This window comes from Embiotoca jacksoni, unplaced genomic scaffold (genome assembly GCF_022577435.1).
Source record: "Embiotoca jacksoni isolate LCO1_2020_lvr unplaced genomic scaffold, fEmbJac1.0.p SCAF_10, whole genome shotgun sequence".
NCBI classification, from domain to species: domain Eukaryota; kingdom Metazoa; phylum Chordata; class Actinopteri; family Embiotocidae; genus Embiotoca; species Embiotoca jacksoni.
In genome coordinates this window covers 1707749-1723961 of record NW_027185230.1, presented here as the reverse complement: position 1 = coordinate 1723961, position 16213 = coordinate 1707749, and the positions used below count along the sequence as shown (strand labels likewise).

The following is a 16213-nucleotide window of genomic DNA, read 5'->3' as shown; positions in this document are numbered from 1 at the left end:
TACCAGCCGCCGGTGACCTGGGGATGATTCGTGCAACTAAAAAAAAATACAGGAACCACCTCCGCGAAAACTGCGCGTTTATACACGTCTGCAGTTTATTTTATTATTATTATTTTTTTTTTGAACCGCTAAAAAAAAAACCCTGTACACAGGCAGGATAGTGACGTGAGCCCGGACCATGTATGACTAAAGCCCGGCGCGGAGCGCACAACGCGGCCGCACGGAACCATCCATGTTCCGGGGCGCAGCATCTTCCTGCACATCCAGCTGCCCTCCGGTCCGCGGCACAAAAGCAAAAAAAAAAAAAAAAAAAAAAAAGACTCCCGGGGCTGGCAAAGCGGCCAATGTACGACCAAAAAAAAACCCGACACCTCGACACCGACGATTCGCCCGTTTACGAAGGGGGCCTCGTGGCTGCCGGGACGGCACGCGGTTTCCAAAGCGCGGAAAAGTGTGTAAAAGTAAAAGAAGCTCGGCGGAGATAAAAGCTCCGGCACTCACCTCCGTCCCAACCGAAGCCATGGTGCCTGCACGGAAGCTCCGCCCACCGACGACGACGTCACATTTATTGATTCGCAAACAGTGTAATTCCACACCTGTGTGTTTGTCAATAATAATAATAATAATAATAATAATGTTGTTGTCTGTGTTCCAGTTCATTCCAAACGTGCTGCGTGGACTTAATTTAAGAAAATAATCAGCTTTGGCCTGTCAGTTATTTTACAACTTTTTTTTTTTTTTTTTTTTTTTTGCAACTCCTGTCATTGATAAATGCTAATCCAGATTTAAATGCTGTCTTTATTGCTAAGTCTCTCTGCTTCATTACTCTCCAAAGATGCCCTTGTAATCATGGCAATTTATATTGTGTCCACTAGTGTGATACTTTTTACAAAATGTTATTTGTAGTCTCATGATATTAGATACCTTTTTTTTTTTATGTCCTCAGACTTCAGACATCATCCCACTCCAACTGCTTGAATTTATCCCAAATGGAAGAACTGAGTATTTGGGTATGACATTAAGAAAACTTCTTCCCTCTTCTCTATATAGAAATCTTTGTCAGTTTTCTGACAATGAAGGTCAGATTATGATCTCATCTACCGGTTATCAGATTTTTCTTTTCTTTTTTTTTTAATTCCTCCTCTCCCTAGTTTTATATCTCCTAAAACTATGATACCCAGGTATGGCAAAATAAGTCCACAAAAGTTAGCAATTCAGAGAAGAAAAGAAAATCCAAGTTCAAATCCATCTTTGTTGAAATACTGTATTTACTTGGATGGTTTTATTTAGGCTAGTTTATCTTTTCATCGTTACTCCAAGTACATATTGACTTCATTAACTTCTTTACTAATAAAATTCTTACTATTAGGAAGAGAATCGGGCCGACCCTTCCTGACACCGTCACTGATGTGATGTTAAGCACAGCAGCCCTGAAAGCAACTGTAGGACCAGATGTAAACTTGGAACATTTCTCTACTGTTGAGCCCTCTGAGTTAACTATAATTATTTCTTCATCTGGATCCTCTAGCTGTCTGTTAGATCTCATCCCAACTCAACTTTTAAAGGAAGTCTTTCCTTTAATTAATACTTCCATATTAGATCAGATCAACCTACCTATTGTAACCGGCTATGTCCCGCAGGCTTTTAAAGTGGCTGTAATTTAACCTTTACTTAAAAAGCCGACTCTTGATCCAGCTGTTTTAGGAAACTACAGACCAATTTACAACCTGACGTTTATTTCTAAAATCCTTGAAAAAGTTGTTGCAAATCAACTTTGTGATCATTTACAAAGGAATTATCTGTTTGAAGATTTTCAGTCAGGCTTTAGAGTTCATCATAGCACAGAAACAGCTCTGGTGAAAGTTACTAACGACCTTTTATTAGCCTCAGATAATGGACTTGTCTCTGTACTTGTTCTTCTGGACCTCAGCGCTGCTTTTGATACGATTGACCATACGATCTTATTACAGAGATTGGAAGACATTACGAGGAGTAAAGGAACTGCATTAGACTGGTTCAAATCCTACTTATCAGATAGATTCCAGTTTGTTCATATCAACAATGAGTCTTCCAGATGAACAAGAGTTAGTTATGGAGTTCCACAAGGCTCAGTGTTAGGCCCAATACTTTTTACTTTGTACATGCTTCCATTAGGAGATGTCATCAGGAAGCACTGCATAAACTTCCATTGTTATGCAGATGACACTCAGCTATATCTTTCTATAAAACCAGATGAAATTAATCAGTTAGTAAAACTTGAAGCCTGTCTAAAAGACATAAAGGCCTGGATGACCAAAAACTTCCTGCTTCTAAATTCAGACAAAACGGAAGTTATTGTACTTGGTCCTAAACACCTCAGAAACTATTTCTGTAATCACTTAGTTACTCTAGATGACGTTGTCTTGGCCTCCAGAAAAACGGTGAGGAACCTTGGAGTCATCTTTGATGAGGATTTGTCCTTTAGCCACCATATAAAGCAAATCTCCAGAACTGCCTTCTTTCATCTACGTAATATTAATAAAATCAGGAAAATCCTTCCTCAGCGTGACACAGAAAAACTCATTCATGCGTTTGTTACTTCTAGGCTAGATTATTGTAATTCCTTGTTGTTAGGATGTCCAAACTACTCATTAAAAACCCTGCAGCTGATTCAAAATGCTGCAGCAAGAGTACTGACGGGATTTAGCAAGAGAGATCATGTTTCTCCAGTTTTAGCTTCTCTTCACTGGCTTCCTGTGAAATCAAGAATATAATTTAAAATTCTCTTGATGACTTACAAAGCCCGACATGACCAGGCTCCATCATATCTTAGAGATCTTATAGAACCATATAATCCTAGCAGAGCACTTCTCTCTCAGTACGCTGGTCTACTTGTGGTTCCTAGAGTTTACAGAAGTAAAATGGGAGGCAGAGCTTCAGTTTTCAGGATCCTCTCCTGTGGAACCAACCAGCTCCCAGTTTGTGTTGGAGGGGCAGAAACCCTCTCTAGCTTTAAGATTAGACTCAAAACGTTCCTTTTTGATAAAGCCTATAGTTAGGGCTGGCTCAGGTGGACCTGAACCAACCCTTAGTTGTTATAGGCCGAGGCTGCTGGGGGGACCTCGTTACATGCTGAGCTTCTTTTCTTTCCTCCTACTCTTTAACTGACTCACACCTCACCATCTTTTTCTCTCCAATAGTTTCTTCTTATTATCTGTTGTCTCCATTCAGTTCCCTCGCTCGCGTAGTTTCTATTCTTTCTTTTACAGATGTCCTGCCATGGAGCTGCATGTCTCTGCCCTGCGCTTATCGTCTCCACCAACAGTTCTTCTCTTCTATCTCTATGCTGTCCTTTTCTCTCTCTGCTCTCCTCTCACCCCAACCAGGCAGATGGCTGCCCACCTCTGAGCCTGGTTCTGTCGGAGGTTTCTTCCTGTTAAGAGGGAGTTTTTCCTTCCCTCTGTTGGAGGTTTTTCTCCCTTAAAGAGGAGGGTTTTTTTTCCCTCCTAGCTTATGTGGGAATTGTTGAATTGTTGGGTTTCTCTGTATAATATTAGAAAGTCTTGCTGTAAGGACTTTAATGTGTTAAGTGCCATAAAATAACCTATGTTGTGATTTGGCGCTATATAAATAAAGTTGAATTGAATTGAATTCTCCTCCGAAGGGCAGCTTTTATACAGTTGACAAACAGTTGATAGTCACTCCCGTTCCCTTTGTATCTGCTTTCATATGGTAACACTGAGTTGGTTGTAGGTCACAACATAAGGACACAGGGGAGTCGACAATTAGATGCGGAAAGTAAAACAAAAAGAATCACTTGCAAATAAGACAGAAAACAAAAGAAACTTTTCGGAGCCTCCTTGACAAGAGACTTGCCGGAGCCACAATACAAACAAGAGGAAGGGACAAATCTGTTTTTCCATCATCTGTATAATATTGTAAAGTCTTGCTGTAAGGACTTTAATGTGTTAAGTGCCATGAAATAACCTATGTTGTGATTTGGCATTATATAAATAAAGTTGAATTGAATTGAATGTACAGCTATAAAAAATAAGTCCATATTTTCAAAAGAAAAGTCCTTGTTTTTTGAAGTTTTTAAATCATTCTACTTTCATTTAAACTTTAATTTACTTTTTTTTTTTTTTTTTTTTACCTATTTTTATTAAGCTATTGTAAAGCAGTTTGCAAAATTCATATATATCGCTATCCCTTTCCTTAAACCCTACACTATACAGATTATTTTCCATTGAAAAAAAAAATCCAAATATAATCAGTAACAGCTGCAAAAACTGAAAGGCCATAATAACCAACTTTCGACTTTGTGAGTAAGAAACACTTAGGATAATTTTGACATACAAATATAGTTCCACACAGCAATTTGCAGATTCAGGCCCTTTTACGCTCCACAGACTGAAGCAACCCAGTTTGCAAATACTTGCATACTTCCGTAAACTCATACATGTGGTCATGATCAGATTATTGGAAAATGGGCCTCTGCCCTGTGCTGTTCAGTGTGTGTAGATTCTGTTTGTACCGATTAACAAATCCCAATATGAAAATATTTGTGAATTTCAGAATCTTTCAGAATCTTAGAAAACAGTTTTAAGAGGAAATTTCTTCTGAAGAACGGTTGGTGAAAGAGGCCCAATTTAAAAAATGTGAAACTTTCAGCAATGTGTTTGCAGGCCATCAGAGAAAAATGAAAACCAAAGCTAATCTGAAACAATAAAGAACTACTTGTCTGTTTTTAAGGTGCAGTCATTAGTTTGGTTATAGGCAATACAAGTGTCATGTCATTTATTCAGTTCCTTGTGTCACTTACTGCACCCACCACAGCGACAATGCCCAACTCACCAGCCTCTAGTTCTTCAATCTGCCCCACCAGCGGCCACTCTGCATTCCAGCCCATTGGCTGTTCTTTACCAAAATCTTAGACACATCCCTCAGACATATAATTTCAATATGGCTTAAGGATTTCTATTAATACTTTACTTTTAGATTTTTGTCTTGATGTGACTGATTTTCTGTGTACCATCTATCTGCTGTCTTGTAAAATGGCCAGAACTTTCTGGAGGTGTTTGTTAACTCCACATCAAATTTTCACGGCAGCCAGAAAAAAAAGCTGAAAGTTTACAAAATGTTAACAATGTGGTTTGTGACTAACATTACTGCACAGTGTAACTTCACCATTCAACTCATTGTTCACACTTCCAACTACTGCCACGGATGCCGCTGTACTACTTACAGTAAAACAACTACTGTAAATAATAAACTAAAAAGTGAGTACCGTATTTTTCGGACTATAAGGCGCACCGGAGACGGTAGTTCTCGTGCGGATGGAGAGATGACGCCGTTTCATAAAACGGAAGCACCAAGAAGGATTTCCACGAAAGTCGTCGATCTTCATGCCATGTGCTATCGCTGTTGCCTTGAGTCGGATGGAGACTGTGGAGACGCTTCTTCCTGCTGTTCTCTGTTCAATAATCCACTGTTCAACTTTGTCCTCTAACTGTGGCCATCTCGCTTTGTTCCCGCGGAAGCTCTGTTTGGTCTTCTTTACTTGGTGCAATTCATTTTCTTGCTTCCTCCACTTCCGTACCATTGATTCATTGATGTTGAATTCTTTGGCGGCTGCTCTATTCCCATGTTCTGCTGCGCAGCTAATTGCTTGGAGTTTGAAACCCGCTTCGTAAGCGTGCCTCTTAACAGGTGCCATTTTTGGAGTCCTTTTACGCACACACAAATGTACTGTAATATAATGTTGAAGCACAGTCCGTATAAAAAGTGGAGGGGGGGTAAGCGTACTAAATACTGTTCTCTGATTGGTTTATTGTGGCTAACGCATGCTCCGGGCGCGGGCTGCCTCGCATGAATGCGCTTTTAGTTCAGACATTTACATTCATGTTACGGGGCCGATCAGGTCGCGACACCGCGTACCGTAATGCTCCGAATATCCATTGAGCGGAGCGGCTTCGTTGCTTACCAAAGTCGTACTTACACATTTCGACAGATTTTTGAGCGCATTGTACCACATAAAATCGATCAATAAGCACAACAAGTAACCATACATGAGGCGCACTGTCAATTTTTGAGAAAATTTAAGGATTTTAAGTGCGCCTTATAGTCCGAAAAAATACGGTAATCAGGTTTGTTTAATATATTCAAGGAACATGTTTTTTTTTTAAAAAAGAAAGAAAAGAGATCGATCTGTTAATAAAAACTGCATAAAGCAACACATTTAGAAATTCAAACATTTTCCTTTCATACCTATTTACAATATTAATATCTCCACTTAAATCAAGAAAATAAAAACATGAAAGAAAAGAAATCATCCATGAATAAAAACTTGAAACACACTCATGTCCACACAAAGGTTCAGATTTTTAAATGCACACAGATGCAGAAATGGAAACATAATGTTTGGAACAAACACAACATACAGAACCAGAACAGGTTTCAGGTGCTGTTTGGCTTATTTTGGTCCACACTTTACTCCCAACATCATTTCCAGTTGAAAAAAAGATAAATTCCTGTCTTATCACAACCACTCCTTTACTATCACCCACGTTTGGCATGGCCTAACCAGTGTCTTCACACCGACGGCCGCTCCCTCCTCCTTACTGCTGCCCTGGATTTGCGCGGCTTCTCCTCTCAACTTTTCGTCTTCTTGCTTTTGCTTCTGCTGACACTGGTGGAAGGTTTCCACCATCACACTGATGAACATGTCGAGGAGAAAGATCGCATGACCATGAAGGAGATGAAAAAGAGAAACATCTATTGGCTGTACTTCTTTACAGGCTGAAAACGGAGCACAAGAGAAGAGATGATAGGTTTTATTTATGTGTCTGGGAGAATTAAGAAAATACATGTCAATCATGCATTTAGGAGTTTCCTGGAGGCCCTTTAATAATGTGTGTGTATTCAAATCGGACTCCAGTCATGTTGGAAGTGTTGGTAAAAGTAATTTAAAGACCTAAAGAGTTAGATCGCTGCTGTGACTTTTACATGAAAGTATCTCAAAGGTGTTATTCATACTGTCATGTAGAACTGCCAGACATCTGCTGTGTTTGCAAGTAGGACTGTCAGGATCATGGACTTTTAGTTGCCAAGTAGTCGTCATACAAATACTTGTGATTAATGGTTTCCTTGTCTTTTTCTGTTCTCTAATCATAGTTTATTAATACACCATGAAGAAGAAAGACATTATTGGCTTTGAACAGTGGAACAGTGGAACATACCTTTTTAACGCCACCTTTCTGTCCGTTTCATCCAGCTGTTTTTGGAAAAATGAATGGAAACAAGTCTCACAACTGTGCAAAATGATTGTGGTCAGCTCAAATAATTGCAATCAGGCAATTTATCTCATAACTGTGACAGGAAAAGTTCCTTAACCACAGACCGTATTTACATTTGTACTGACCATTTTCAAATACACTCTATTCAGATTTATCTATACTTTTTCAAATAGTTTCCATCTTATTTCTATAACTTAACAAGTCAATTAGCAGAGCCAACTGCTTTGAGTTATGTGATCCATCAAAATGAACATTAAGGGCCCTATTTTCATTCCTGGCGCAGCACCGACGGAGTGCAGATTCGGTCAACTTTATCGGTAAACTTTATTCCACACTTACACCGATTTGCGGTTTTTGTGGACCAGGTCGAAGGTGCTGAGATGGGCAGAGGAAGTGTGTCATTGAAGTAGTAGAAAGATTTTGGTGTCAAATTTGATCTGATTTTGCACCTACGCCAGCTTAGACCAGGTCTAAGTCTAGTGCAACCTGCAGAGAGCTATTTTTGTGGCTTCATTGAGCGGATCACTTCCTTTCATGTGGCCTCCAACCTCTCTTCCCATGGCACTGTTAGCTCAACCAACAGGACTGATTTTCCAGCTGTGCTCCACAGTAACATGTCTGGCTGCAATGTGGTGCTGCAGATTTCCTCTGGAAAATGGAGCTGCCTGCCCAACTCCGCCTCCATCCTCCCCTCCAACCCTGATGTCGGAAGTGTAGGCACTGCTCTCCTGCTGGTGTTTGCTGCAACTCCCCCTGTTTGAGAAAGTGGATCCTCTGTTGGATCCCTGCTGGACTCTTGTAGTTTGCCTCTTGCCTTCTTCTCTTCACCGCCTCCGCCAGCTTCATGAACCCTTGGTCGTGTTGCCGTCTAAACCGATCATGTGGTAGTGCGGTTTTGCAACCTGGCAGACCGTGTTGGAGGGAGGCACTGATGGTCCCACAGAGGTCACAGGTTTGCTCCATCCCAAACCACTGATGGAGCTTGCGAGAAGAAGGGAGGGGAGGGGAAGGAATGGGAGGGGAGAGGATGGGAGGGGAGAGGAGGGAATTGTAGGGGAAGGGAGGGGAGGGGAGGGGAGGGGAGGGGAAGGGAGGGGAGGGTGTCATACCAATCAACTGCGCAGTTTGTGCGCAGTTGATTGCTCAACTCGTGACACCCTCCCACAGTATCCGGCTTCCCTACTGCCCCTGTGCCAAAGTCTTCACTCTGTTCTCCTTCTGCTCCATCCCGGTAACCTCAGAGACAACAAGTTCCTTCCTCTCTGTCCTGCTCGGGTCACTCGCTCTGAGACTAGCCGGCCGTGTCTGGACCGCGCTCATCACCTGCTGGTGCTGCAGTCTGCTCACCGCCCTCTGAACTTCTTTCTCAATCCTCCATTATCTTCCAGTCACCTCTCGGGCATGCACATCCTTCACTGCCTCGTCGGAAGACTTCCTGACCTCCATCACTGGCCTTGCCTTCTGTTGCCTTTACCTGAGGGTGATCAATTTCAGGGTTACATGTAGTGAATTCCACCGAACAGGCTTCCTGCTGAAATGCACCGTGGGAGCCATTTGCGGATGAAGGTGATGGGCTGGCATCCATCCTACTTACAGCTGATGAGGTGACGTCACACAGCTTCACAGGCCACATTACTCTTTGGTACCCAGTGAAATACAAACACTCTGCCTTGTGCTTTCCGGGTTGCCGGCTTGACTCTTCCCAATCTCCTTGTCTGAGAGACTGGATGTATTTTGCCCTCCCAGACTTTGGATGGGCATGTATGCGATGCAGGAGATGTTTTCTCTGCTGATGGTGAAATCGGCTCTTTTGTTCCGCTCCCCTTTCCGCAATAAATAATAAGACTGCAATTAACAAACCCGAATAAAAAAAAAACAACACAAAACATCTGTTGTGGTTGTCCAAAATCATAATATTATGTTGATCAGCATAACAGGGAGAGGTTTCTCCAACCAACTCCAAGTTAGTGACACTAATACACCTGCTTATATAGAATACAGTCACCAAAACGTCCAATTTCATTGGTCACATACATCGTTTCATGGTCTCATCCTTTCCTCACCATGTACAGAAGATTATGAAACAAGTCTTTCAGTAAGCAGATCAAGCTTGCAGAGAAGAACATTGTTTCTAATTTACGACCTGGGCCTCTGACCTCTGACCTCTGACCTCTTCATGTTACACACACTGACAGGTCTCCGTGCCCAGATTGAGTCACATTTGCATGATCTCAAAAATACCCTTTGACATAGACAGAAAGTCTGCAGAGTTCTTGAAAATACTCACCGCTTACAGATAAATGAAAGCAAATGATCACAAATAGATATTAGCATAAATAACGATAAAATGTATGCTTTTTGCTGAGTTTACTTTCACCGACTCCACCCACTACCCGCTTTGCTCCAATCAGAATGACTTCAAATGCTGCCATGAAGATGTTAAACGATAGTTTACTTTGTTTTAACCCCCCAAAAAAATTTCCCCTCGGGGATTAATAAAGTAAATACCTACCTACCTACCATATAAACTGTACATGAACAAAGACACACTGGTTTATAACACACTCTAACTCACTGTAGCGTAGTTAAACATTAGTCAAACCACACTGTTATCTTGTTATCAGCAAATAAAGTTAGCCTTGTCCTTAAACAAATGCATAAAGAAATCAGTACACAGAAATCTGTCGCGATAGCTCTCCTGTTGGCACAAAACAAAAGAAAATAAACAAAACCACATACAGTCAGTCAGTCACAATTGAACATGCGATACCAAATGATATTGTGCAGTAAATCTCCATATCTCACTAAACTGCCATCTATGCCACACAGACCTACACAACAAAAAATAAACATCGCGTACCATGCTTAACACTTTTGTGATATCAGCTTACAATGCTTTTAGAAAGTAGTATTAGCTTTTACGGTCCACCTGGAAGTTACCCGCAAGTGACCAGAATCTGTAAACATCAGACCTACTAACTAAAACAATACAGGGCAAACAATACACTTTCTACTTTTATGCAAACATGTTAAAGCACATCTTTTGATATTTTCGTGTTGAGAGATAACAATAAAAATAAGTAATTTTTGCTCTTATTTCCTGGAACAAAGAGCTCTGAGACCTCAGATCTCTCACGTTTTAAAAGAAAGCTGAAAAACAGTTTGAAAATCGTGCTATTTTGTCAGGGTTATGATTCTTACCTGTATTTTTCTGTGGTTTGTCTTTGTGTGTGCGTAAACTGCTTTTAATGGGGCGTGCAGGAGGTTAAAAGTTGATATACCGTGTACATAAAATTGACTCGTCCTGTGTTGCAGTCATACTCCACCAGAGGGCGCTGCGATCGTAAAACATATGAGTTGACAGCCAACGAAATTTAGCAAACGAAGAAGAGTCCCGAGCGCCCGGTAGGTCGGTGGTCGACATCCGGTAGCTCAGTTGTCCGGGAAACGCGCCATGTACGAGCTGCTCTCCTGAAACGTTTTGCTCGAGAGGAAAGACGGATGAATATTTGATATTTGTCTGCATGCGTCTGGCTGCCGGCTCGCTTATCTTCGAGGAACAGATGACAGGTTCGCCATCACGGTTGAATATATAAGATTAACGTCAGCCGGAGTCCGACATGACCCAACAAGCTGCCGCTCTGCAGACCTACAACAACGAGCTGGTCAAATGTAAGTGACGTGTTTTACTTCCCTTTAACTAATTGGACTCCGTTTTAGTCCGTGAAAACAGTGGTACCGATAATACCGATGATACCGATAATACCGATGATACCCCCCTTTTTTTTTTTTTCTAGTAGTTTCTCATCTGTTCCTCCTCAGACCAGCAAACAGGATCTGATTAACCTGCGCGGATTAGTTCACCTGTAAATCTCCCTGTAACCCGGACACACACCTGGACACTGACGGATAACCATTTTAATTCTTCTCGTCTCCCTGTTGTTCCTTCTTCCTCCACGTTGAACATCCTAAAGTACACCTGCAGCTGTCTGCCGCGACACGATGCTGGTTTGACCTGATTCCTGTGTGCTGATCAGCAGACCACGATTATAACTTGTTTAAAGGAAACAAGGTTTGAAAACTTTTACGTGGTTAAAACGTAAAGGAGGAAGTATTCATGTCAAATGTCAATCCAGCAATGAAAATCCTCCCATTACAAGGAAAAAGTCCTACGTGGAAAAATAAAGTAAGATTAGTGGTTTGGTCCCTCTGACTGATGAATTATTACGTGATTGTTGATAGTGAAGCATCATCACGTTACTGCAGATAAATGTGAGATGATTACTGTCAGATAGAAGAAGAACAACTCAGACATGTGAAATGTGCTGCTGACGTCAGCAGACGAACAGGTTGGAAGCCGCTGCTTTCATCTTCAACACTGTGTTGTGTTTTAAAAGCTCGTTATATTATCTATGTGTCAAATCTTCATCTGAAAAGTAACTGAAGCTGTTTAATACAAATGTAGTGCAGTAGAAAGTACAATATTTTCTTCTGAAATGTGAACCACTGTTCAATCCCGCTTCAGATGACAGTTTATTATAAATTGTGGCGCAGAAAACTTCCTGTCGCTCTGCTGACCAGACGGACAGTTTCAGCTCTCCAATCTGCGGTTCATTTCACGAGGTCTGTCTGTAATAACCGCTCCGCCGCAGTCGAGGCTCCCGTGTGACGACCCTTTCCGCCCCCCCGTCAGGTATCGAGGACCTGTGTTCGAAGCGGGACGAGCTGAACCGTCAGATCAAGCAGGAGGAAGAGGAGAAGGAGCGCCTGCAGCACGACGTCCGCGTCCTCTCCGAGAAGCTGACCAGAGTGAACGAGAGCCTGGCGCAGAGGCTGGCCGCCCGCGCCACCTTCGACCGCACCATCGCAGAGACGGAGGCCGCGTACACCAAGGCGAGTCTCATCCGCCCCGAACATCAACTCACCTCCAGACACATTCGACTACGAGGGCTGGTTCAGTTAACGGCCACGACAAGTTAGAATTGGAACGAAAGCCAGTTTTAGTTCTTGGATTTTCTCCCGCTTGTTCTCTAGAAATGAAAACAATGGACGGACATGCCGGCTTTTCAGTTGTACCACTTTCACACCGGTGACCGGGGTCGGACCGACGTTATCTGACGAAAAATACATTTCAAAGTCAGCGAACAGTGGTTATAAAACCTGGTTGTGATCGTTCAGATAGAAGCTGCGTCACAGCGGACAGATGTTTCCTCTCCGGTCGGTCCGCAGCCGGATAAGAGCTGATCTCCGTTGGCGAGTGAAATGTTCGAAAACACTTTTGCATCGTCATCGTCATCGTCAGACACATTATAGCTGAAACGCGTTCATTTTTTCCCCCACCATAAATTGAAGATTATTAATCTTGAGAGCGAGTGGTCTGTTTTGATCCTCGCTGCAAACATTTACACGTCGTCGTTCAGGGTTTCGATTTGTTGGTGCGGATTGTTTCTGCAGGTCGTAGTACTGAGAGTCCACTCGCCCGATACCGGTCAAGAAACCCTTCGTGAAACTCCCGGCTGCTCTCTGGGTTAAACGCACATACATGCAGTGGTTGAATGTAACCAAGTACATTTACTTAAGAACCGCACTGAAGTACAATTTGAAGGTATTTGTACTTTACTTAATTATTTCCATTTAATACATCTTTATCGTTTGGCTCCATTTGTCTGACGGGTTTAGTTCCTTTTAAGATTCTGCTCTTTCGTCCCCTTTCTGTCCAGTGAAGATCATTCTTCTGTAATTCTGAATGGGAATTATTCTGATGAATTGAAGGATTGGACTTATGGGCTGAGCAAGGATTCAGTTTGAAAACCCACTTGGATTTGCTGGAAAATGTATTTCTTAGCTGGTGATTCTTGCAGAATAGAAAGATAAAAAAACATAATCGTCTTATGGAAAATGATGCACAGTACATCGAGTTGTTGAAATACACAAAGCAATAAATGACTTCACCCGTAAAATGCTAATTATTGCAACAGGAACAATAATCTAATAAAACAGCAAATATAATCCAAAGACACTGAGGGGAAGCATTTCCTGCGCAGCGTGTACTTTTAGTTTTGATCCTTTCAGTACATTTTGTTGATAATACTGACATACTTTTGCTAAAATAAGGTTTTAAATGTCGGACTTTTACTTCAGTACTTCTTGCATCACTGCCGACACATGCACATTTGCTGTGCGTTTTTTTTTCCCCAGGTTGAATTTCTGCAGCAAACACTCAGCGAATTAACATTTTCGGTGACGTTACCGATTTGGAGCTGAAGCAGAAACGACTCTAACCCGACAGTCCGCTGAAGAGTTCCCACAGAGCTCCACTGTTGTTGTTGTTGTTGTTGTTGTGACGTAACGTGTCCTGTGGACGTCAACACACTCCTCGCTCGTTGGTGGTTCATCCAACCTGCTGCCGTTGAACTCCCTGCGTGCTCACACTGATCTCGGCAAACAAACGCTCCTGAGCTGCTCTGATTAAAAAACAACAACAGTCAGCGCTGCCTGCCCCCCCCCCCACCCCCCCGTTTAAATTACTTCCACAGTATACCACACACGATCACTTTGCTCTCCTGCCTCTGAGTATCTGCGGCGTACATTTCACGTGTTTTTCCTGCCTCCTGTAGATCCTGGAGAGTTCCCAGTCTCTTCTGAGCGTCCTGAAGCAGGAGGCCGGGAACCTGAGCAAAGCCACCGAGCCTCGGAGGAAGGAGCACTAACCATGAACTCCTTCAGACCACGGCAGCGCACTTGACTCTGCACTTTGAATCCCTCTCTGGACTATTTGTAATATATCCGATTGTTTTGTTGCAAGTTCCTTTATTCAATAAATGTATTTCTTAACATTTATTTTGTAACATTCCCATGATTCCTTGTTTCACAATCAGACAGCAGGGAATACGTTCATCAGTGTGGAATTGACAAACATGCAGCGCTTAGATTTGTTCAAGTCTTCTATTTATTGAGCTTTCATTTGTACAAGTATGACATCACTTTTTTTTTCTTTTTTTTTTAACTTGCCCAAATCATGACAATAACTTTACAGTAAGCACATCTGCTGCGATGTAGATTTACAGACGAGGGGGAAAGTAAAGGATGAAGGAGATGGAGCTTCTACCACAGAGTCCAACACAAACTGCTCACGTTGCAACAGGAGGAGACAGAAGGGAGAACAGTGCGCTGAGAGACGGTCAGTCGTGTGCGTCTCTGCGTCCCCCGGTGACGGCCATCAGGACAAAGTTCTCGCTGGTGTCATTTAAGACGGCTCAGTCACCCTGCCTCTTTGGTCCGTCAGTTCTCAGAACGACAAGAGAACAAAAACGATTCCTGACCTCCTCTTTGGGAGTTTAGGTCAGCGAAGGCAGCAGTTACCACAGATGGATCCACAGGCGAGTCATGTGACCATCAGCAGGTCCAGGCGGGGCTTTCTCTGGGCCTGGTGAAACTTCAACAGCACCGCCAGTGTGTTTGGATGTTTTAGCTCCACAACTACAAACCCTGTGTTGCTGTTTCACGCAGTTTTAATGCATTTCATCTGGTACGATAATGTTAGAAAACTCTTTTAACTGTCACAGTGAGCAGCAAGTCTGCATATGTTTTTGTCAGTTAACTTATATTTCCTTTCCATTATGTTAACAGTGTAAAGCAGATCATTTTGACTTTATTATAAGTCTGTGCTGCGTTAGAAAACTGGAGATTGAACCTTAATTCGGATCAGAATTGTGTTCATAGTGCCGACTTTTAAATACAGCATGCATGATCTGTTTAACTGCTTCTAGACTCAACTTATAATTTAAATGACTTTTTTGTGTGTGTTTTAGACTGAAGTTGAGAAGTTCAGCCTCTTGTTAATGAGAGAAAACCTTTGTGGAAAAAAAGACAGACGTCTCGAAGGTAACATTTAGTTGTGGAAACAGAAGTATTTCAACTGAACTCAACAGAATTATGATGAAACAATACCAAATGTTCATAGTGATGTTTGAAATGAGTCAAGTCAAGTTTGTTTTTTTTTATCCGTGAACATCCGCTGTGGCTTAAAAAAAATACGTTCAAACTGCTAAAACGGAGGCGTTGTTTGCAATTTGTTGGCAGTGATGTTAAATTTGTAGTAAATTAGCTAAAACATGCAAAATCACTGGTTTCTCAAAACAGCTGTAGTCAGGTCAGTGGGACAGTAATACAAGTTAAAAAGAGGATTTTGGGGTTTCCTTTGGGGACAAAGACGAAGCCCCAGACCTGTGTGGGAAATGTTGTTTGTGGTCACAGTGACAACGGCCAACAATCATAAAACTTTTAATGCGAGGCTGTGGCAAAAAGAGTAAAACAAAAAGAAAAAGAAAGTGGACATGGCAGTGCATTCATCAGATACGATTGAAGAGTTCCATTTCAATTTCAGTCCTGTTGATGGGAAAAATGAAAAACTCGGAAGGTATCCCACCAAACACGGGATCAAACGTCTTCCTCCTCTGCTATCTGACTTAGTGGTTTTACAACAGGCGTCAATAGAGACTTTTATTTTGAAACAAAACTCTTCAACTGGGCTTCTTGTTCTTGTTTTAAGTGCACATTTCCTCTGCCACCTACTCTGTTGTTCCCCGAGGTGCAAAACAAAGCTAAAAAAAACCAAACAAAAGCATGACAGTGCAAAGACATTGAACATCCAAGACTCCTGACGATACAAATAATTGCTAAATTCATCGGACAAAGACGAAACGCCTCATCTAACAGCAAAATCCAAACTTGAACAAATTTCATTTGATTGGAGAATTAAGAAAAGAAAAAGAAAGGAGATAAATCTTTATGAAAATATGGTGGCTACTGTACAACAATACTGGCCGACGGGTCGATCCTGGGTGGAAAGAACGAATGTGGGGCCGTTACAACAACACTTTAATCAGTTGGCATTCTGAGTTTTAAAAAAAACAAATCATCTGGAAACTTGGTGCATT

The 16213-nt window shown here is 41.9% G+C and overlaps 2 protein-coding genes across 4 annotated transcripts in view; one reads left to right on the top strand and one right to left on the bottom strand.

Annotated features, from left to right (window-relative positions):
• ehmt1b (euchromatic histone-lysine N-methyltransferase 1b) overlaps positions 1-518 on the bottom strand; it is a 33522-nt gene extending 33004 nt beyond the window's left edge. For 2 of the 3 annotated variants that reach the window (XM_069161366.1, XM_069161376.1), the window contains exon 1: positions 4-252. The gene's annotated coding sequence lies outside the window, so the exon portion shown is untranslated. Of the gene's footprint in view, positions 1-3; positions 253-501 lie in introns of those variants that run through there. The other variant, XM_069161385.1, reaches the window with a different exon arrangement.
• Positions 519-10674: 10156 nt separating this feature from the next.
• ssna1 (Sjogren syndrome nuclear autoantigen 1) lies at positions 10675-14114 on the top strand. Its single transcript, XM_069161337.1, has 3 exons — positions 10675-10946; positions 11968-12167; positions 13892-14114. Exons 1-3 carry the CDS (start codon positions 10895-10897, stop codon positions 13982-13984), a joined length of 345 nt encoding a protein of 114 aa, XP_069017438.1. The 5' UTR covers positions 10675-10894; the 3' UTR covers positions 13985-14114.
• Positions 14115-16213: the final 2099 nt, after the last annotated feature.

What these genes read in the sequence shown, in the direction of transcription:
- ssna1 (XM_069161337.1), top strand. Translation starts at nt 10,895, where the DNA reads ATGACCCAACAAGCTGCCGCTCTGCAGACCTACAACAACGAGCTGGTC. An exon ending in CAACAACGAGCTGGTCAAAT is followed by an intron (nt 10,947 to 11,967) that starts GTAAGTGACGTG and finishes CCCCCCCGTCAG; the next exon opens with GTATCGAGGACCTGTGTTCG. An exon ending in CGGAGGCCGCGTACACCAAG is followed by an intron (nt 12,168 to 13,891) that starts GCGAGTCTCATC and finishes TGCCTCCTGTAG; the next exon opens with ATCCTGGAGAGTTCCCAGTC.